Source organism: Meles meles, chromosome 19 (assembly GCF_922984935.1).
Source record: "Meles meles chromosome 19, mMelMel3.1 paternal haplotype, whole genome shotgun sequence".
NCBI classification, from domain to species: domain Eukaryota; kingdom Metazoa; phylum Chordata; class Mammalia; order Carnivora; family Mustelidae; genus Meles; species Meles meles.
The window spans coordinates 26719547-26741709 of NC_060084.1; the positions used below are offsets into that span (position 1 = coordinate 26719547).

The window sequence follows — 22163 nt, forward strand, 5'->3', positions numbered from 1 at the left end:
ATACGGAGTACTAACTGGTTTGGGGATTAGGGATAACTGATGACAGAAGCTAAGCATGTCATTCCGTAAGTTTTGTGTTTGCAATTGGACCCTTGTCTTTGTGTCTGTTTTGCAAACCCTGATCAACTCTCTAGTCTTTCCAAAACATCTTGCCCTCTCCTACCTCAGTTGTGAGGGAAGGCCTCCTAAACTAAAACTATTCCCAAATGTGAAAATTCCAGATTCACATCTCTGGATTTCATTAAAACACTACTGATCTGTCCATGAGGTTTTGTTTGTGAGTTCTGTCCACCCATATTCACATGAGCCTTTCCTGTGGAATTCTAGCTCTGGGGTATCCTTCCTAAAACCCTCAATTCTTGACACACACACCTAATTGCCTGGAGACAGTCTTCCATTTCTTTCTTTCTTTCTTTCTTTTTTTTTTAAATATTTATCTGATAAAGACGCAGTGAGAGAAAGAACATAAGCAGGGGGAATGGGAGAGGGGGAAACAGGCTCCCGCTGAGCAGGGAGCCTGATGTGGGGCTCAATCCCAGGACCCTGGGATCATGACCTGAGCTGAAGGCAGACACTTAACAACTGAGCCACCCAGGTGCCCTTCCATTTCTTTTCCTTCAAGTTTCTTGTTTCCTTGCTGATTATCACCTTTTTTCCCGTGTGTGTGTGTGCTTCAGCCAGTTCATTATACTTAAAATTTTCCTTTCTGATAGCGCTCAGTAGTCTCAGAATTTTTTTAGGCACCTGACTCAAGAAGATTTGATCCTTGGTTTGAACTGATATGCTAACTTCAGTCTTACTTATTTTTTTTCCTTTTGGCCCTCTTCATCCTTGGGAGGAGCCAAATGCCTCAAGATTCGAGGTTTATTGGGTGCCTTGGAAATAAACAAGTGCATCTCCGGAAGACACTTGCAGACCTCTGCTTTCCCATGGGCACGTGTGTAGGGCAGTGAGTGCCGGAGAGGTTGTTAACAAACAAGGCCTGTGACATGACGATGACGTCTTCAGCTCCACCTCTTTCTAGATATGAAACTAGGCTAGGAGTCACTCTTCTAAGTAAGTTGACTCAGGCGCCAGACATTTTTTTCCTTCTAGTTTTATTGGCAACACCACCAAACTCTGATGACGGACAGTGTCGTCCTTTGGCTTTTGGATACTTAGAAGAACATTGTCTCCCATTTTATCTGGAAAATGCTGACCGAGAGGGGTGGCTGTGTCCGTGTTCTGAGGGTTAATGTTTAATAAGTGCATTTTATGAGCTCCCTCTTGCCACAGAAGATTAGTTGGGGGGGGGGACATGGAATTCGAGCCACTTTACGTTCTTCTAATGTACTGGCACAGTCCCATGGGACCAGTGTCTACGACATCATAAAAACGCAGCTCTTATACTGTGTAATTCTAACTATGAAAAGGAAGCTTCACATCTCTGCCTAGGGAGTCCTCAGCAGGCCTGGCTGAGGAGAGAGAATAGGTTTTATAGAGACTCTTTGAAGCAAAGGCAAATAAGCTCGCTACCAAGAACTAAGAGTTCCCTTAGAATATCCTTTCCTTGATAAGAAAAGAAGAGAATGGCGGACCCATGGTTGACAATCCAGTGGTATAGCTAGAACCCCAGTTCATCTGTATTCAAAACCCGTGCTCAGTAAAACGGCCTCCATTAAGGTTGCTGGAAAGGTCTAGACACCTGGCATTTTGTTTTTGTCTGACTAACAGGTAACCTTTTGGTCCTTTATTTCATGATGGTTATTCTGTGAGTACAGTGCAAGGTTGTAGTTGGTGGTGGTAGGCCAGGAGCCTATCCCTTTCTATTGTCCTGGGGTGAACTTGTGTCAATATCATTCTAGAAACAGGTCCTTTATTTCTTATAACTTAATGCCCAGCAATCCATATTCCTGTCTTCCCTGGCTGGTTTGTAAATGGGACATTGATCCCAAGTTGCCTACCTGAAAGATTTGCGAGAGTGTCCTTCCTCAAGGTCCTAAGACCTTGATTATCATGTGCTTTTTAAGGCTTTAAAAACAATTCTATGACTAAGGAATTCCGCTTATCTGATAACACTTGGCTTCCTTTCACTGGGTCTTGCAGTCAGGTCAGGATAAAAAAGAGTAGGCATTCCACGTGGAAGCAAATAGATTAAAAAGGCATGGTTGAAGCAAAAATGAGGAGGTTTTTCATAGAACAAGGAGGGATTCCCTTTGGAGAGGTGGGAGATCCAGAGGGAGCCAGATCCTGGAGGCCTGATTCTAGAAGAATGAGTTTTCGTTTCTCTGTAAAAAGGAAACTTCTTTAGGAAATGAATGACAAAATCAAAGTCCTATAGTATTTAAGGATGACTGGCTAACTTGACCATGTTTTATAGACAGAGGAGCCAGTCATTTGAAGAGAGAGGGTAACGGACATGGCTTAAATTCAGTCCCAGAGTGTGGTGGCATCCTTGGGACCATGTTAGCGACTTCTGGAACCGAGTTAGCAACTTCTGCAGAAGCCAGTAGTGTTCAGCCCGACACTGATCCATGCTTGACCTGTCTATCTGGCTTCTGCCTTTATGCCATTTATTAGAGCTATTTTAAGTCGAGAACTTGATGGCATTAATGTTGAAGAAAGAAAGGAGGAGCTCAGTAGAATGCTGTCGCCTGACCTAATTGCATCCTGAGCGCATTCTGTACTCCTCTTCATATCAGGTGGAAAAGAAAGTTGACCCGCGGTGGTGGCGGCGGGCAGGGGCTCTCCATCAGTTAAAAGCACGGACTTTACAGTCCCATGGATTTGGATTCAAAGTCCAGGTCTTGCTTTATCCCACATTTACTAGTGTATGACCTGGCAAAGTCAATGGCTTCAGTGTTCTGCCCATAAAATGGGAATAATACCTAGTTTCAGGTTGTGCTGAGGTTCAGTTGGAATAATGTATCCAAGGTGCTTTGAACAGCCTGGGTAATAGTACATGTGATACATGTGGTAGGTACTATGATCGTCGCAGATCAATGGGATTGAATTTTCCTATTTTGCTGAAAGGGAAACCATTATTCGATTGCCAAATTTAAATATCTTGTCTCTTTTTTGGGGGGAAAAAAAATTAAGCTTGGGGTGGCATTATGTCTGCCAATTTATTTGCCTTCTTTGCTGAGTCATACTTTTGCCTAATTAATGTCCCGTGTGTTTTATATTCTGTTCAAGCTGAGTTGTCCCAAATCAAAGCAGAAATAATCTTTCTGCCCTCAACCTCCTTCCTTGACTGCCAAGTCAGGACTCTCATCAAGGAAGCAGCCTGCGTCATTTGGGAACGTTGGGGTTATGAATCCTTGAGATAATAATGGGTTCATTATTTCAGTCTCTCTGGTGTCTACACAAAGAGTTTCTAACGTGGACAGAATGCCACGGTGGGAGTCGGAATTAGGTAGTGATTCTAATGGTATCTCCTCATACATCATGGTACATCATGGGTTGAATTGTGCTTTTCACTCTGCTCAGTCCTGACTCTCCTTCAGCCTGTAGGTTTTAGGTCCATCAGCATGGCCGGCATGGCAGAGTATGGGATCTCAGCTGGCCAGTCTGTGGCCGTGGTCTGGGATAAGTCGTCCCCTGTGGAGGCCCTGAAGAATCTGGTCGATAAGCTTCAAACGTTAACTGGCGATGAGGGCCAAGTGTCTGTGGAAAATATCAACCAGCTATTGCAATGTAAGTCCCTACCCACGTTGTCTTTACAGGGCTGCAGGGGTTGATAGGAGTGCAAGGAATGTGGTTCCTTGATAATCTGAGTTTTTGTTCTGCGTGGCCCATGATGGCAGTGAGTGGTCACCCTGCTGTCTTTCAGTTGAGATCCAGTGGACTTAGGAGTGTAGTTGATTTATATAAGTGTGTTGTTTCTTATTAGATATTCCACATTTTTTTAAAGACTTTATTTGAAAGAGAGAGCAAGCAGGAGGAGAAGCAAACTCCGCACCGAGCAGGGAGCCCAACACAGGGCTTGATCCCAGGACCCTAAGATCATGACCCGAGCCGAAGGCAGATGCTTAACCGACTGAGCCACCCAGGCACCCAGATATTCCACATTTTTTAAAAAAGCTTACTCTTCGGCCAGCTTCCTTTTTTACTTCTTTTTCTGAACATTAAAAGGATATGAAATTACTAAGACCAAGGGAGAGCAGCAGCTTCGTTGCCCCTTTTGCCAGTAATGGTGGTCTGATGGCATTTGCTGGACAGCTAGCTGTTCAGTCTTCAGGGCCAGGCCCAGAACCTCTCCAGGGTCTCGGGAGGGCTGGGCAGACTGCCTTGGGGGCCCAAGTGATTGCTGATTAGAATCTTCCTTCTTTTCAGCTGCCCACAAAGAATCTAGCTTTGACGTTATTTTGTCGGGTGTAATTCCTGGAAGCACCACTCTGCACAACGCCGAGATTTTGGCTGAGATGGCCCGGGTCCTGCGGCCTGGCGGATGTCTTTTTCTCAGCGAGCCGGTAGAAACAGCTGTAGGTAAGGAAATCTTCATTTGGAAGACGAGAATTTAATAGCCTTGACTCTTCAGGTATGTTTGCTGCATGTCTGTGACCGGGAGCTGCCATCCAGAGAGCCTCCTCCTCAGTGGTGAGTGACGGTAAAAATCGGAAGCAACGCATCTGAGGGGATCATGATCTCTCACCAACCCAGCAGGCAGTAAAATAGAAGGAAACTGCCTCGCGGGAAATGGCTGGGTCCTTCAGCGGGTTGGATGGGTACATCTGTACTGTGAAGAAAACTGTAACAATAAAAAGGAATAAGCCCCTCATTGGAGCAACAGCTTGGATCGGGCCTAATGGAAATTCATCACGGCCAATCCCAAAAGGATGCATGCTACGTGATTCTGTTCCTGTAACACTCTCGGAATAACAAAGTTCTAGGGATGGGGGCCAGACTGATGATTGCCAGGCGTTGGGAGTGGGAGGCAGGGGATGCGTGAGGCTAGAAAGGGTCGCAGGAGGTCTCCTTGTGACTGTGGGAGCATGCACACTCAGCCATGCCTACACACACGCACACACGTGCGCGGACGCACGTGCCTGTGAAACCAGTGAGATCTGGGGAGCTTTGCAGACCTTCGGTGACCATTCCCCAGTTTTCCTAGCATGCCGCACTTGTGGAAGGTGTTCCCATGGGGGGAAGGAGGCAAAGGGTCCTTTTTGGTTTTTTGTAACTTCCTATGCATTTATAGTGATTTCAAAATAAAAAGAAAATAACGACTGGAAGTCTGGGAGTGATGAGTCGTATTGTTGACTCACATGAAACTAAGGGTGGGATCCAGGAAACAAAACCTCTCTTTCTTGCTCAGTGGTAAAGCTGCCAGAGAGCCATGCGATTCTGAACTTGTAAACTTTTCCATACGTATGTGATGACTTGATTTGTAAATACAGTCAGAGAATGAAAGAATTTTGCAATGTGTAAAGGTGTTTATGTGGAGATACCAACTTGTGACATGGACCCCGGACACCAGCATCCTGTGTCAGGGGCGTGGACCATGGGCGGCCGCACACAGCGTCTCTTTGTCAGAACCACACAGAGAGAACACTCGCGTGCTTTCCAGTTAGTTCCTCAGCCTCCTCCTCACTCAGTGTCCAGCCACCCAGGAAGGTCTTCCAAGAAGCCAAGGGGGACAACAACAGTGGAATTATTGTATGACCCTTAAGGGCATAGGTAGGAGCACTTTGAACAACCAAAGGGATTTGTCCATTTAAAATACCATCCCTGTTACTGTTCATGGCCTACCTGACCCAGATAGGTTGGAGCCTTTATGATTTTTCCAGTCTTTGACCCATAAAGCCACTAACTGGGGTTTTCCTCTTGGCAGTTAACAACAGCAAAGTGAGGACACCCTCGAAGCTGTGTTCTGCCCTGACTCTTTCCGGTCTCGTGGAAGTGAAAGAGGTATGTTGGTAAATGAGGTCATACGTATACGTCATTCAGTCACTAGCTTTTTTCCCACCTTTAAATATTTTCCACATTTATCCACCTCAGCACGTTGGCCCTCACTCTTCTTAACCATCTAACAACATAAGAGCTGTGGAGGGGCTGGGACTCACGTAACCATTCGGTAGCTGTTGGACACAGAGGGGGCACTCCCCCATTTTTTTCTCCCTTAGCGTCTGTAACCTTTTCCCAAGAAGACATTTCCGTCCCTCTGTGGTTTCTTTTCTTTTGTTTCTGCTGGGTTCCTGGTGGGTCTGCTTCCCTGCTGGAGGCTGCGACCTTGCCAGCATGTCCGACTCACCTGTGTATTCATAACCGCTGCAGCCCGCAGAATGACCGGCACGGTGCCGTGTACCTCACAGACAGCAATTTGGTAAACACTTTAAAACTTCCCAGAGGGTTGGCTCCAAGTAAGCACATAGACAAAATGACACTCCAGGGTACAGAGCCCTGAGAAACCGAACATGAGGCATGAGGCGACATCTGTCATCTCCCGCTGTCATACGCTTACCAACACCGAAACGAGCATTTGATGCCCGTGTGGGTGGACACAGTCCCTCATCGTTTTGTGGAGTGAGTGTGGCCTCATCCTTTCGATGTCTTGAATCCCAGCTACAGCGGGAGTCCCTGAGCTCTGAAGAGATACAGTCTGTCCGAGAACACCTGGATTACCAAAGTGACAGCCTGCTCTCTGTGCGCATGACGGGCAAAAAACCCAACTTTGAAGTGGGTTCTTCTAGTCAACTGAAGCTTTCTCTTGCCAAGAAGACTTCTCCCCCAGGTAAGACTGGCCCAGGGGCATCGTTGTGTCCGGGTGGGCGTAGAAGGACATCTTTGACACTGAACCTGAGATCTAGATAGAAGTGGTGATGTCCCAGGGGATCAATCTTTCCTTCATTTCTGTCATTTCCAAAGGGAAGAATATTTAATGTTCTGTTGTCCCGAGAATTCAGATCCAGATGTGAAATAATGCATAGCTGTTACCCTGTTCAGCCCTTCTGTGCCAGAAGACACTGAGGCCCCTGGATTCTAGAGGCCTGAGCCACATGGTTTAGCTGACAACATCTTGCCACACCCCAGAATGACGACAGTCATCCTCAGGAGACCTCACAGTAGCGGTCGTGGTTGATAAGAGTGACTTGCTCCTCTTTATGTCCTTTCTGTGCTGGTAAAGTCAGCTTTTCTTACTGTGAGGAGCTAAAGCCGCTTGTAAAAATATTTCTGCTCAGAAAGTTGCACCCGCCCTTTGCCACCCGCACTCCTCGTCACCTCATCCCTGTTTCACGATGCCTGAATTGAGAGAAATTGTCCCAGCTGTGAGGTACGTGAAAATTTGCAGGTACAGTCACAGTACTCTGCCTTGACTGGCCAGCTGCAATCTTTAAGAAATCTGCAGGAATCCCAGCCTTTGGATTCATGGTTCTGGAATGGGCAGGAAGGCCTCAGAGGAACAGTTTGCCCTGGGGACAGTCTGAGCCTCCACCTGCAACAGTGGTCCTCACGGCTGCACTCACCCCCATGGCCCATCCGAGGGCCTGCCTATGCTGTCTCCGGGCTCAGCTCTCAGGGCCTTCTCTGCACAGACAGGGCCAGGAGGGCTGAGGCTTGTGTCTGCCTCTAGTTTGCGTCACACCGCCGCCCCCGGCTCTGGAGCTGGCTTTCTCATACGTGACAGTTTCCTGGGAGGCAAAAGCTTTGGCACACTTCCCCACTTAATCTTTAGTCTCCTGCAGTAGGTCTAGGGAGGACATCCAGCCCCAGGTTCTAGGGACAGAAACCAAGATGAGGACAGAGCAATGTGGAGTGAAGTCAGGCACATCGGACAGACTCCTCTGTGTGGCTCTGTGGAAGCGACCCAAACGTCAGAGCCGGTTTCCTCGTCTGTAAAATCGGGACAGTACATACCCACCTTCAAAGGGTCTTAGCAGGATTGACTCACACAGCGCATATGAGATCTTTACCTTAGTGTCTCCGTGGAGCAGGTGCTTAGCAGATCCTGGCATCGGTCACCACACAGCGGCTGGCCGCAGGCCACGGCTTCTCTGAGTGGCACAACTGGGCCTCAGACCCAAGCCCCCTGACTCCCAGTCCCGTGTGCTCTCCAGAGTCAGGAGAGAGCACACACGTGGGCCTGTGTTTGGTTTCTGCTGTTTTGATGGAGCTCTTTTTCTTTTCTTGGTTGGACTCAGCGAAACCTCCCATGGACCCTGCCGCGGCCAAGCTCTGGACCCTGTCAGCCAATGACATGGAGGACGAGAGCGTGGTGAGTCAGCCTGCGGTCCATGGACTGCTTTCCATGTGGCCTCGCTCTGGGGCGGCCTGTGGCTGGCAGTTTTGATTGAGAAGGAACTCCACATTGGTGGCATTTTAAGAGCCTTTTTTGGCATCTCTTTTCCCCACAGACTTTCTTGTTCTCACTTCATGTGATATGTTAAAGATTCTGGTGGGTGTGTGTGAAGCTGAAAAGAGTTTGTCAGCTAAAGTATATCATTGGCTCCTTGGTCTGGGCAAGTCACTGCACACTCATTGTCTTAAGAGCCGTGCTTGTCCTGTTTGATCAATACTGTCTGTTAAAAAGTTCTTCATTTCTGCAACTGTTGAAGTTACAGTGATAGCAAAACAGGTTATAGTTCATGTCCTCGTGGAATTTACAGATGAACTGTCCACACGTTTATCAAAGAATTGTACAAATATAGATGTCATTATTTGCCTTCTTCTCTGGAATTATATAGAAAATATTTAATTCTCTTTTTTACATGACAGCCCTTTGTATATGCAAATAAATAAATATAACACCTTTTTGTTCTTCCTGCTCCCTCCCCATACACACGCGCGCACACACACTCTCTCTCTCTCTCCACATCATAAATTACTTCACAGTCCCCCACAACCTAGTGCATCTTCTGGGGACACAGTCAAGTTCCCCATGGTGGTCAGCTTGAACGTGATGATCAGCCCAGAGTAGGTCGGTAGATGCCCTTTTTATACGGGCTGGAGAAACCTGCTACCATAGCCCTTTATTCCAGCCTTCTGGCAGCAGAGACCGTGACCGTGACCCTCACTTCTTCAAACACTCTCTAGGATCTCATTGACTCCGATGAGCTGCTGGATCCAGAAGATTTTAAGAAGCCTGATCCAGCTTCCCTGCAGGCTCCCTCGTGTGGAGAAGGGAAGAAGAGGAGAGCCTGCAAGAACTGGTAAGTTCACAGAAGCGGGGTCTGCCGGGCTGCCCCTGGTGCCTTCTGAGTCTCAAGGAATCAGAATACTTGACTATTATTGCAATATTTATTTTATCGTGAAATGCGTACTGATGACCCAGGTTAAGAATCAGAAACGTGACTGGTATTGGGGCGCCTGGGTGGCTCGGCGGGTTAAAGCCTCTGCCTTTGGCTCGGGTCATGATTCCAGGATCGAGTCCCACATTGGGCTCTCTGCTCCGCGGGGAGCCTGCTTTCTCTTCTCTCTCTGCCTGCCTCTCTGCCTACTTGTGATCTCTGTCTGTCAAATAAATAAATAAATAAAAAGAAACATGACTGGTATCTTAGAAGTCCCTGCTCCATGCTTCCTCAGCTGCATCTTGCTCCCTCCCCCTATAAAGGTTACCATCCTCACAAGTTCATGTTCTTCGTTCTTGGCTTATTCGATGGTTTCCCACCTAGTGTGAAGCTCCAAAAGATATATTCTTGAGTGATGAAGAACAGGATAGGAGGCCCAAACCTGGCAAGGCAAGGAAGAGTCGGTATCCTCCATCTGTGAAGGTTCCCAGTGATCATCTGGGCTGAGCTCTTCGAGGATCTCCCAGAGTCCCTTCCGGGGAAGTCAGTAGGGAGCGTCGTGGGAGGGCTCTGGGACACCGAGGGCATGCTCAGAGGGAACACCCGGCAGGGCTGCAGTGTGACGCAGGGATCGGGTGGCCGGCAGAAGTGTGGTCAGAGGGTGTGGGCTGCTCAGAATGTTTGGCCCTAAGCCACCGTAGCCTGAGCTCTCCTCCTTGGAGCAGAGCAGAACACCATGTCCTCAGCAGGGCAGGCAAGGACGGGAAAGCCGAGGGTTAGCAGCACGTGGTCCAGATAAGCCAGGGACAGGGTCTGGGCTGACTTGCCTGTGCTCGGAGACAAAGAATGATGTGGCGGCTTAGTGTATGACCTTGGCAGCCATCAGCCCATCCATCTACTGGGCCCCTGCTCCAGCACTCTCCTCTGCCTCCGTCCACGGCAGAGCTGACATCTGGGGGGTCTGTCCTACTGTGCCCCTCAGGGCTCTCCCCTTTCTGTCCTATGTTAGCTTTTCTGGCTTTTGTAGCACCTGCTGCTTTCTTGGTTTTCTCTCTCACTTTGGTGGAGTCCATTCTCCAGGAGCTGCTTTAGAAAGGCTACTTGAGAGGCAAGTTTTGCTTTTTTAGGTTTTCAGACTGTGTGTGGCTAATATATCTTTTTTATATTCTCATAAAGAATTGGACATTTGGATATAGAAATTAGCTTGGAAATAATTTCCTTACATGATTTTGGAGACATTCCTGTCTTTTTTTCCAGTGATTGTGACAAAGGTGTCTGAGGTCATTCTGTTTCTTGATCCTTTCTGTAAGACCTCGTGTTCGGAAGTCTATAGAATCTTCTTTATCGCTGGTGTCATTTTGTAGTATGTCTCGAAAAAGGGTCTGCTCACATCTTTTGCACTAGCCATTCGGTGCAGCTTTTCAGTCTGGAAGTCATGCTTGTAGGGCTGGGAAACATTCTTTAATTTGTATGTGAGTTTTATCTTCTCGCTTTCCTTTCTCTGTCTGTGGCCTGTTGCCTCAGACACTGGGCCCCTTTAATTGACCCTGTCGTTTTCTTTTCTTCCATATTTTCTTTATGCTCTGCTTTCGGGGAAATTTCTGCGGGTTTATCCTCCAAAATTTCTGTTGAGTTATTTTCTTTCTACTGTCATTTTTAAATTTCTGATTCCCTTTTTTGTTTGTTTTGACTTTTTGTTTTGTTTTGCTTTTAGTATAGTGTTCTTTTTTAAATTTTGCGAGTGTGGGGCGCCTGGGTGGCTCAGTGGGTTAAAGCCTCTGCCTTCTGCTCAGGTCATGATCCTAGAGTCCTGGGATCGAGCCCCACATCGGGCTCTCTGCTCCGTGGGGAGCCTGCCTCCTCCTCTCTCTCTGCCTGCCTCTCTACCTAGTTGTGATTTCTCTCTGTCAAATAAATAAAATATTAAAAAAAAAAAAAAAAAAGACTTAAATTTTGCGAGTGTGATCTCTTTTCCCTTGAGGTTTGCGGTAGTTGTTTGGAGGTTTTTCCCCTCCCTTCGTCGTCTCTGTTTCTTTCCACTTGCTCTTTTCAAGATTTTATTCATTTATTTGAGAGAGAGGGAGGAGAGCGAGCAAGCGAGAGAGTACAAGAGCTTGGGAGGGGAGGGGGCAGAAGGAGAAGCAGACTCCCCACTGAGCGGGGAGTGCAGTATGGGACTTGATCCCAGGACCCCAGGGTTATGACCTGAGCCAGAGGCAGATGCTTAACCGACTGAGCCACCCAGGCACCCCAACTTGCTTTTTCTCTTTTAGGAGGGCTTCTACCTCCCAGGAAGCTCCGTTGTCTCCATGATTAAGAGGGGAGGACAGGGGCATCTGGGTGGCTCAGTGGGTTAAAGCCTCTGCCTTCCGCTCAGGTCATGATCCCAGGGTCCTGGGATTGAGCCCCGCATTGGGCTCTCTGCTCAGCAGGGAGTCTGCTTACCCCCCCACCCCCCCACCCCCCGCCGCCTGCCTCTTTTCCTACTTATGATCTCTGTCAAATAAGTAAATAAAATCTTTAAAAAAAAAAAGAGGGGAGGACAGAAAGCTGGGAGCCCTGAGCTTAGCACTGGGATTTGTTGACCGTGCTTTAGCAAAGGGAGCCTGAATGGGCCTGTGGGGAACACCACAAAGTCAGCATCTTTGGGTCTTTCCCTTTGGGGTGGTTAGATGTTTCAGAGAAGGGTCTTTCTGGTGCTCCCTGTTCCTTTGGAGGTTTTGGGGTGTGATGTGGTTTGAGAGTCGGCCACCTACTTGACCCGGCTACCTCCCCACCCGCTCCGAGTTCGGCTCTCCTCAGTTAGAGTCACAGCCCCCACGCCCCCAGTCACCAGCGCCGAGTTGCCACTGTCTCTTTTCCTGTAGTCCCTGTCTTTGCGGGTTAGGTCTTCACTGAAGTTTCGGTGGGACCTCGAGGGCAAGTAGAGTAGATGCGTGCATTCTGTCTATCCTCTTAACCGGGAAACCTCAGTGCTTGGTGTTTTTGCATTCATTCTATGGACAGAAAGAGCAGTGAACAGTTAACTGGTGGTGTGTGGGCTTGCTGAGTCATCGGCGTTTCCTTAAGTGTGAAAGTTGCCAGCATTCACAAGTCAAGCGATTTCAAGTAAAAATCCAAATTGTTTTCTGTCCTTAGCTTCGGAAAACGTCGTAACACGGGGTCTGCTTCCCCCCACAGCATTAATGGGCGGAAGGTGGGTAGCGGCCAGCCTGTGTAGACAGGGCACCTCCCCTCCTCCGGGTCTCCCGTGGCCTACCATTCTGCCTCCCTGAACAGCCTCAGGCACTTCCCTTGTCTGCCTGGCCCTATGGGGGTTTGTGAGCTCAGACGCCCTGGTATAGTATAAAGAGAGACGTTTCTGAGCGAGTTTGGGCTCTGTCAAGGACTTGGAGCCCCCAGGGGGTGGCCCTTCTCACTCACAAGCTCCTGATTTTCCCCCAGCACCTGTGGCCTCGCGGAAGAACTAGAGAAGGAGAAGTCAAGGGAACAGGCGAGCTCCCAGCCCAAGTCGGCCTGTGGGAATGTAAGTATCGGATCCTTACTCAGTACTCACAAAACCCCCACTGGTGTTGGTCCTCATCCGAAGCCAGCACAGCCTAGCTCCAGCTCCCAGTTACTGCCCACATATTTTAATAACGGGCAGATTTCTGAGACCGTGTGCAGGAGAGTGCTCATCCCCTGAGGGGGTTAGTGTGCTCATGCCCGTAGGGGAGGCTTCTGTCATTTATTTTTGGCCCCTTTCTTCCCAGCTCTTAGTGGCCTGATGCCGTTCAGCCATTTGGCTGGGCTCGGCTGTGATGGAAACACGGCCTCCCAAGGAACTTCTCTAAACCACTGTTTTTCGTAAAATCAGAGCTCTGCAAACCTCTTAGTATGTGGGTTTCGGATGGACCCCCATCTGCGCCAGCCATTTCCACTAGGTGACCGTAGGCATGTTACGAACTTAGGGGTCCCTTTCCTGCCCGTGTAGGCAGGAGCGCGGACACTGAGCTTCCCCCTGTGATCATCTCTTCTCTCAACAGTGCTACCTGGGCGATGCTTTCCGCTGCGCCAGCTGCCCCTACCTCGGGATGCCGGCCTTCAAACCCGGCGAGCAGGTGCTCCTGAGCAACAGCAACCTGAGTGATGCCTAGGAGGGAGCCAACGTCCTCCAACCAACCCCGTCCCTCCAGTCCCGCCGTCGTGCTTCCTCCCACGCCCTCTGCACTCCCTCGCTCTCTGCTTAGAATCCATTTGCAGGGGGCGTGCTTGGTCAACAGAGCAGAGAGGGCCCTGGGATGTGGCAGTGTGCGGTGCTGCTGTCTGTCAGAAGACCTAAGTATAACGGGGCTTGCTTACTCCGAGCAGGGGGGACCTGTTTCTCCACCTCGTGTTAGGGCACGGTCTCCCGACATCACTATGCTGACCTGTCGCTCGGAGCCCAGACATCCTGGAGTGGTCACACTCTGGGACAAAGAGGGCCCCCGCCCCACTTCCAAGCTCAACCACAGTGCCACGAGCTGTCTTCCAGAGGTGGCGGTCTCCTCAACATGCAGTTGGTGGTGACGTGAGTCACGTGTCTCATGGCCTTGGCACCAACGGACTCACTCATTGGTTGCTGTGATCATACTCCGTGTCCCTCTGTCCCTTCCTTCCCCACCTCACCCCTGTTTTACTGTATTATATCCGTCTTGTGGTTTCTGTTCATCTACAGTTATTAAAGTTGTGTACTTGAGCACATGCATTGTGGTGAGGGGCGTGTGTGTGTGTGTGTGTGTGTGTGTGTGTGTGTGTGTGATGTCTGACACAGCCCATCTGACTGCAGCTTGGACCACAAAACTTCCTTTGTTGAAGAGACTTGGTGTCACCCCAGTGGGGCCAGTCCTACACTTAAGGGTCAGGGCCTCTCTCCATCTACTTAAGAGACCAGGTCGATAAGGATTTAAAGGAAAGCAGGACAGAAATCTGAAACAATAAATCTCTCTGACCAGGAGACAGCTCATTCTCTTTGTTTCTCACTCACACAGACGGGAACTGACCTTGCCAAATAGTTGGAGAGTTTGTATGGATTTAAGAGACCAGGATGGGCAGGGGCGGGGGAGGGACGCTGGCTGGCTCAGTCAGTAGAACATGTGTCTCTTGATCTCAGGGTCCTGAGCTAGAGCCCCTGTCGGGCACAGAGATGACTTTAAAAAAAGAGACCAGGACTGGTTTATTTTACCAATAAATGGAAGTGAATGCTCATTGGTATTTATCCTTGAAACTTGACTTGATTCTCTAAGTCTGCTTTTGTTTATCCTAGTTCCTGCTGGTGGGCTTTCTGGGCGTGGCGAGATCTGTTTGACCTCCAAGCCCCTATGGTAGGCAGGGTTCCAAGATGACCCCAGTCCCCAACCCCTTGTGTCATCCCCCTGCCTCTGAGTGTGAGACACCCCCCCTTCACGTGAGCACGACAGGACATCACTGCTGGGATCCGTTACGTCCTATGGCAAAAGTAAAAGGATTTGGCAGATGTAATTCAAGTCCCTAATGGGCTTCAGTTCAAAGGGAGCTCACCCTGAGTGGGCTGCCCTAATCAGGTGATCCTTTAAAAGAACCAGAGAACCAAGAGTTTCTCCTGCTGGTCTAAAGCTATCATGTGGAGAAAAGGTCCTAGAGGGGCCGCCTGGAGCTGAGAGCAGCCCCTGTCAGCCAGCCAGGAGAACGGGCCCTCAGCCCCGCAGCTGGGGAGACCCTGGGCAGGAGCCCAGCCTCACTATGTCTGGAGTCCTGAGCCACAGAATCTTCAAGGGTAAATGCATATGATTTTAAGTCCCTAGATCCGTGGTAATCTGTGAAGCCGCAAGAGCAAACAAATTCAGCCCCAAACTACATTTCACATTTACAGATATTTATAGCCAGTATTTACTGAGAACGGCTGGGATGCTGTTCGTTGCTTCCAATGCAGTCACCAAAGTGAAGGACAAATATCTCTAACTTTCAGGTTGAGGACAGGAGATTCTGAACCAAAGAGCTTCTTGGGTTGGGTGTAGCAGAGCCTGGGGCAACTGCCACCAGCCCTTGCTGACCTGATTCTTGGTCTGCCTTCCTGTCGCTGCTGGCAAGAAGGATGACACTAGGTCCTGTCTGCTACACTTGGCATAGTTAAAGGTCCCTTGTTGGCAGCTGCTGGGCCACCCCCATGAAGGCTCAGAGTTGGGCCAGCAGGCTGGAGAGAGGCCTTGCCAATCAGCGGCACACACCTGTCCTCGGAGCTGGGCACAGCGAGCAGACACCGGCAGGGATCGCTAGTCACACCTTGTGACTTTGGAAGACAGCACCTCTGAAGGAGGTTTTAGAGCCAAAAACAGACTCAGATATCACTGACTGCAACCTCGGTTTACATCTGAGAACACTGGGTGGGACAGAAAGTGACCTGCCACCAGCCAAGGACCTTTAAAGCTACAGGGGCCTTATGCCCCTGGGCATTCTGGGTCAGTCATGAGTCTGAGATGCTGCTGGGAAATCTTTTTTTTTTTTTTTTTTGGTAAACACTGTAAGGTCTTTTGCTTAGAACTTCCCTCTCTCCCCGAAGTCACTCTAAAGCACAAAGAGGGAAGGACAGTGGAGCAAACCACACCTTCCTTGGTTGTCGCGGGCTTCCAGCGCGCTGGGAGAGAGTGGGGCCGAAGGAAGAATCCCACAGAGAAGCCTCATGAGCAGGAGGCACGGGCTGCTGGGCAGGAGAAGAGGGGTTTTGCTTTGTGACCATCCTACAGGCACCGTCTGTTGTGTGGGAAGGAAGAGGGAGCTACACACGGAACCCTTACCAAGAATCCGTGAAGGTGCGCCCAGGTGGGGCTCCTCCACCCTGCTGAGGCCGTTGGTTTAGACAGTTAACGCCCTAGCGTGTCAGTTTCAACTCTGCTTGTAGCTTAGCATCCCTTGGGTGGCTCCAAAAAACCAACAAAAACACCTATGCTTGGGACCCCTCCTTGCCAAAGACCAATCAAGTCAATCTTTTCAAATCGGGCCAAGGGTGTCAGCGTATCTGCAAAGCTTTCCCAGGTACTCATTTCTAAAATGCCTTCAGGATTGAGAAGCCCTGCCCTAAAGACCTTCTTTTCTGCACGCACCAGAAGACAAGTTCAAAAATGATCAAAGTAGCACTACCTGTAACAGCAAGAACCTGGAAATGGTCCAAATGGCCTTCAACAAGAGGACGGATGAATGAGTCATGTCATCGCACGGTGGAAAGTGGCGTGCTGTGGCCATGCATGTCAGCGTGGAGGGTGTCCCACGACAGCCACAAGAGCAAGTCACGGGAGAGTGTGTGTACACAGTGTCACTCCTCCCACAGAGTGCAAGGTTTGAAAAGACACAAGATGCATCAATGGGAGGGATGTCTATTATATATACTGTGTTTACACACACATATGTGACAAACAGAAGGAAATCGGAGAAGGATACAATTCAGCCACGTAATTGTCTCTGGAGGTTGATGGGAAGATGACATTCTATTAAGAGAGGAAATGGGGCTTCTAAGCAGAAGGAAGTTTCTGTTTATTGAGCTGGCTGGTAATTATTCTATTATTGGTTTATATACCTTCCATATATATTACCTACTTTTGTATTTATAAGAAATTTCATTAAAAAAAAAAAAACTAGGAAACGGTGCCTGGGTGGCTCAGTCAGTTAGGTGACCCACTTGGTTTTGGCTCAGGTCATGATCTCAGGGTTGAGCCCCTGATCGAGCCCCACATCAGGCTCTGAGCTGGGCCTGGAGTCTGCTTAAGATTCCTCTCTCCCCCTGTGCCCCTCCCCCCACCTCTCTCTAAAAAACAACAAACAAACAAAAAAACCCAAAACAAAAACAAAAAACTAGGAAAACTCACACATAAAATCCTGGGGTTTAAGGAAAATGCCTGCCAGCCCAGAACACAGTCCTGCACCTCTCTGATGCAAACCTCCAGGAAATATTTGCAGTTAAAATTCCTTTCAAAATTGCAAATGTAGAACCAACGTTAACCTTAATAACAAAGCAGATGGATATTATCCGTGACCAAAAGAACTTGCTACAGGTCACACATGGATGGAATACGGTGCAGACAGAGGAGCGCAAGGCAATGATTGACAAGGCATAAAGAGGGAGGGATTCCTGCGGCAGAGCCCCGAAATGTCAGAGCTCAGGCGAGACTCAAAGAAACATAAAACCACGGAGGGGAAGCAGCCATGGGGAAGAGCCCTAGGAAGAACGGAGAGCGCTAAAAACAGGGTCAGTGGCGACAGGAATAAGAGAACTAACCAAAACGAAATGGACATGAAGAGAGAAGGATCAGGAGGCAAGAATAAGTCACAGAAGGTAAAAGAAACACAGTATCTCAGAATCACCTCATGAAAGAGACAATTCCAAAAAGTCTCCAAAAAGAAAGCAAGAGTAGATCTCTGTGTTGAAGGCAAAAGTAGTACAGAATGGCCAAGTCTAAAAATAATAGCTTTCTGGGGCGCCTGGATGGTTCAGTCAGTGGAGCCGCAGACACTTGATTTTGGCTCCGGTCCTGATCTCAGGGTCCTGAGATCGAGCCCTGCCTAACAGGGTCCGTGCTTAGCAGGAAGTCTTCCAGATTCTCTCTCTCTCTCTCCCTCTGCCCGCCCCCCCCCCCCGTACTTGTGCTCATGCAAAATCAACCAATCAATCAATAAAATCTTTTGTAAAAAGTACGTTGTCTTAGCTGCAGTGCCTGGACCTGCGCAGGCTGAGTCCCCTTACCTCTGAAACAAGGTGACACTCTCCGTAAATACGTGCAGTGAAGATTTTTGTGGTCTCGAAAAGTCGCCGGCTTGTGCTCGTGTTATCTTCTCAGTTCCCTCTGTCTGTCCTTGCTTCCGTGACTGTCCGGTCACAGTGACAGATCTGGCGGGCACTGGGGGGCACGCAATGGGGACAGCGCAGCTCTCTCTCTCTCACTGAACAGCGAGCTAGGGACGCAAGGCTCTGCTGAGCCCTTGGTGGCCTCACTTCCGGGTGGTGCAGGTGTGGACTGAGCGTTGCTCACACCGCCCACTGGCTGCTCCCCTGAAGCCCCTGCCCACCCCCAACAACCCGGAAGCTGCGTGAGGCTGGGGGGTGCTCCAAAGCGCTAAGCCCCTCCCTCCCTTTCTCCCTTCTCCCTCGTTGACCATCCCTTAAACATTTTTTCTTGTACCTTACCCCAGTTTTCAAACAGAGTTAGATATACTGGAATACAGCTGGATTCATTGTTTTCATTGAGATCATCTCTATTCTTTAATACGTGAAGGGTTACAGCTGCGTTATGCCTTTCCTTCCCTCCTCCGCACTCCCCAGAGGGGTTCTCTCACCTGAAGCTGATGCCGAGCAACCCCCGCCTCTTCTATAGCGTTTCTTTGCAGGAAAGAGCTTATGGGACGCTTGCCCCCCCCTTTTTTCTGAGGTTAAATTGACATAACATAAAATGAGCCATTTTCATGAGAACAATAGTATATCAGTAATGTTGTACAACTCTCACTTTTGTCTAGTTCCAAACATTTCCATCACCCCCAAAGGCAGCCGTGAACCTGTCCAGGAGCTGGGCTTTCTCCCCCATCTCCCCAGGCATCATGCAATGCCCATCTGCAGTCTGTCTCTGGAGACCTGCCTATTCTGGGTATTTGGTATGAATGGAAGCATACAGTGTGAGACCTGCTCTGTGTGGCTTCTCTCTGTGTGTTTTCAAAGTTCATCTACCTGTAACACGTGTCAGTACTCACTCCTTTTTGTGGCTGAATAATATTCCATTGTACGCACGAGCCAAAAAAATTTATTTATTTGACAGAGAGAGAAGTCACAAGTAGGCAGAGCAGTAAGCAGAGAGAGAGGGGAAAGCAGGCTCCCTGCTGAGCAAAGAGCCCAATGCGGGGCTCGATCCCAGGACCCTGAGATCATGACCTGAGCCGAAGGCAGAGGCTTTAACCCACTGAGTCACCCAGGCGCCCCATCCCCTCCCTTTTCTTTAATGACCAAAAAATTTTATTATAGAACTATCAAACACTTCAATCTAAGGGGGGAGGGATGAGCAAGGGCTAACACCTAATAAATGAGGGAAACCGACTTGTTACATACGTGAGAGACAAGTAATTAGTCTTGATCAATAGGCAGGTTTTACAAATCAATAAAATGTCAGTTCAATTAGGAGGAAACTGCAGGTTTTCTCAGGCTCTGATCCCCTGCAGGCAATGTGGGAGCAGAAAAGCAGCAAACTGAGCCCTCATTCTCTTGACAGGGCACATTCTCAAGCCGCTCAGAGAAGGGTCCGATTTCATCATTTTAGGGAGAAACGGACCCAGGAAGGTGGAGTGATTGTGCCAAGACCCCACAGCCAGTCAGGGGCGGAGCAGATACAGAACAAGTCCCTGCCTCCTGTGTTAAAATGTACCTGTGGGGTTTTAGTTTATGGAAGGGACTGCGCTGACAGAGGTCAGTGCTAGTCTGACTGCTGACATTTCCCAAGAGAAGGGGCCGTGGGCCATCACTCAGGGCAGAGGAAAAGGGAGGAGAAAGCAGAGAGGCCAAAGCTTTTATTGGGGTCCCCATGGGAAAAGCACGGGGGGTGGGGGGGGGGTGGGGGGGGGGCGGCAGGAGAAGCTCCTGAGGGTTAGCTAGTGTGAATAATTCTGACAGGCTTTGGACAGGGGGCTGTCCCTGGTGGTCTGGTCCCCGCTGCGGGTGATCTGGGGCAGGGGACAGAGTGGTCTGCGGTGTGAGCTACAGAAAGGGGGCGTTTAGGGCATGAGCTCCAGGTTGTTTGGAGAGTTTGTCGTGTGACTTTTGCGTGCCTTCCAAAGCTGGAACGCCGGGGAGGTGTAACTAGCTTCCGCCATGACTTCGGGCCTGTGATGACTGGAGGCCAAACAGGGAAATACGGAATCTAAGAAGACACAGAGAGAGGAGCCCCGGCGTGGTGCTCCAGGCGCTGGCCACGCCGCGGCTGGAACGCGGGGCCCTGTACGTCCCAGCAGCATTTTTGCTTCTTCGTCTTCATCCGGCTAACCCCGGGCAGAGTGTGGGTGGTGCCTGTGCCTCTGCTCTCCCAGGAGAAGGGCTGGCCAGCTGCAGACACCCTCACCCGGGGCCCCCGAGCAGCTACCGTCCGAAGTGGGTAACCCGGTCCCTGGGACCCCTCGGAGGAGGCTGGAGGGCCTCGGTGCTCAGGCACCTTCCGCTCTATCTTTATGGGGGCGCCCTCTGGTGGCCAAGCGCAGAGCAACTCAGTTCTTGGCCACTTAGAGGCCAAGCTTGAAGCCCTTAATCAGGGCTTCGGCTCCTCCGGGATTTTCTCCGTTCGTGCTCCTCGTGGAGTTCAGCCCGGGACTGGTTGATCAACATGTGTAAATGGCATGCCCACTATGCACAAAACACTCCCTCCCCTTATAAATAAGTCAGGCACTGACTTGCCTGACACAAATACCAGTGCCCCGGAGCTCACTGGCCCCACCAACGCGCAGTAAAGGGGACAGAGTGTGGTAGAGGTGAGGCTGAGGCCGGAGGGGGGACCTGGTGGAGGGTCAGTGCGACCAAGCTGAGCCCCGAAGGGGGACTGGATTTCAGTCGAAAAAGGAGACGCCCCGTCCAGGTGGAAGGGACAATGTGATGCCAGCGCGCCCCCACTGTTCTCTGTTCTCTGGTCACTGTTCGGTCCTCTTTCGCACCAGTCAGGGGAGTCCCCAAGTCCCGGTTCCTTCAGATGGCCCTTTCTCAGAGGGACATGGTGGCTGATCCCATCTCTTGCAACTTGTCTCCCCCCCGCATCCTGATGTTAAACATTCTCACAGTTCCCCACGAACCTCCACTCCTCTGAGCTTACAGACGGGCCTCTGAGGAAGATTTCACTCAAAGAGGGTTTGCTTCTTTTAAAATGCTATGTACAGGGGCGCCTGGGTGGCTCAGTGGTTTAAGCTGCTGCCTTCAGCTCAGGTCATGATCTCGGGGTCCTGGGATCGAGTCCCGCATCGGGCTCTCTGCTTGGCAGGGAGCCTGCTTCCTCCTCTCTCTCTCTCTCTGCCTGCCTCTCTCCCTACTTGTGATCTCTATCTGTCAAATAAATAAATGAATAAAAATCTTTAAAAATAAAATAAAATAAAATAAAATGCTATGTACATGGATGAAATGCGTGTCCTCTTGAGTGTCTTTAAGCGCCAAACTGCAAGGGTGAGGGGTCTGGATCCCAGCCCTCGTTCTCCTTTGCTGTCTCGGGGGCTCCTTCTTGCTTCCCTCTATTTGGAGATGTCTTCCCTCCAATCCCCACCCCGTCCCCACACAGTGGATCCAGAAGCACTCAGACCTGGGCTGCCCGCAGGATTCTGGGTCCAAGGCAGTTGTTGGAGGGATACTCCTCAGGTTCAGGCTGGGGAAGAGCCCAGCTGTGGTCCAGGAGACCCTGGGGTCACAGAGAAGCCAGTTCATTATCATCAGCCTCATTATTATTGTTGTTCGTCCTGTTTTATTCCTGCTTCTACTGTAAGTGAGCTTGGGTCTGTCATCTGGCCTGTAATAAGAGGACTGGCCACAAGGGGACAACAGGAGGCAAAACTTTACCTGAGAATCACTCCTAATTGCAGCCCTCTCAGGCCGTGAATTGCAGAATCCCAGGAAGAGAAGGACCCCCCCCCACCCCACCCCCCCCGCGCTGCCCCCAGACTGTGTCCCAGAGAGAGAAGCCACAAGGCCATGGCTGGTCAGAAGAGTGAGATAGAACTAGAATCCAAACACCCTGCTTCCCCCGCACCCAGCACACTATGGCTCAGGCCCTGCGTGGGACTTGCTCAGAGGGGTCTGGGAGGAGGGAGTCCATAACGTCCCCATCCCCCATCCGTCTTAGCACTTAGGCTGTGGGGTGCTCAGGGTGGTTCATGGAGCTCCCGTCTAACGGAGGAGCCAGGACTGACATACTCACACAGTAGTCATCTGGGAGAACAACCCCATCACAGTGGGCTGCCCTA

At 49.9% G+C, this 22163-nt stretch overlaps 1 protein-coding gene across 1 annotated transcript in view; it reads left to right on the forward strand.

The window, feature by feature from the left end:
• The window catches only part of CIAPIN1 (cytokine induced apoptosis inhibitor 1), a 15122-nt gene extending 1199 nt beyond the window's left edge, over nucleotides 1-13923 (forward strand). The window contains exons 2-9 of the mRNA XM_045989028.1: nucleotides 3486-3675; nucleotides 4315-4467; nucleotides 5813-5889; nucleotides 6544-6712; nucleotides 8121-8194; nucleotides 9013-9128; nucleotides 12651-12732; nucleotides 13232-13923. Coding sequence (XP_045844984.1) covers nucleotides 3510-3675; nucleotides 4315-4467; nucleotides 5813-5889; nucleotides 6544-6712; nucleotides 8121-8194; nucleotides 9013-9128; nucleotides 12651-12732; nucleotides 13232-13342 — 948 coding nt within the window. The 5' untranslated portion in view covers nucleotides 3486-3509 and the 3' untranslated portion in view covers nucleotides 13343-13923. The remainder of the gene's footprint in view (nucleotides 1-3485; nucleotides 3676-4314; nucleotides 4468-5812; nucleotides 5890-6543; nucleotides 6713-8120; nucleotides 8195-9012; nucleotides 9129-12650; nucleotides 12733-13231) is intronic.
• Nucleotides 13924-22163: the final 8240 nt, after the last annotated feature.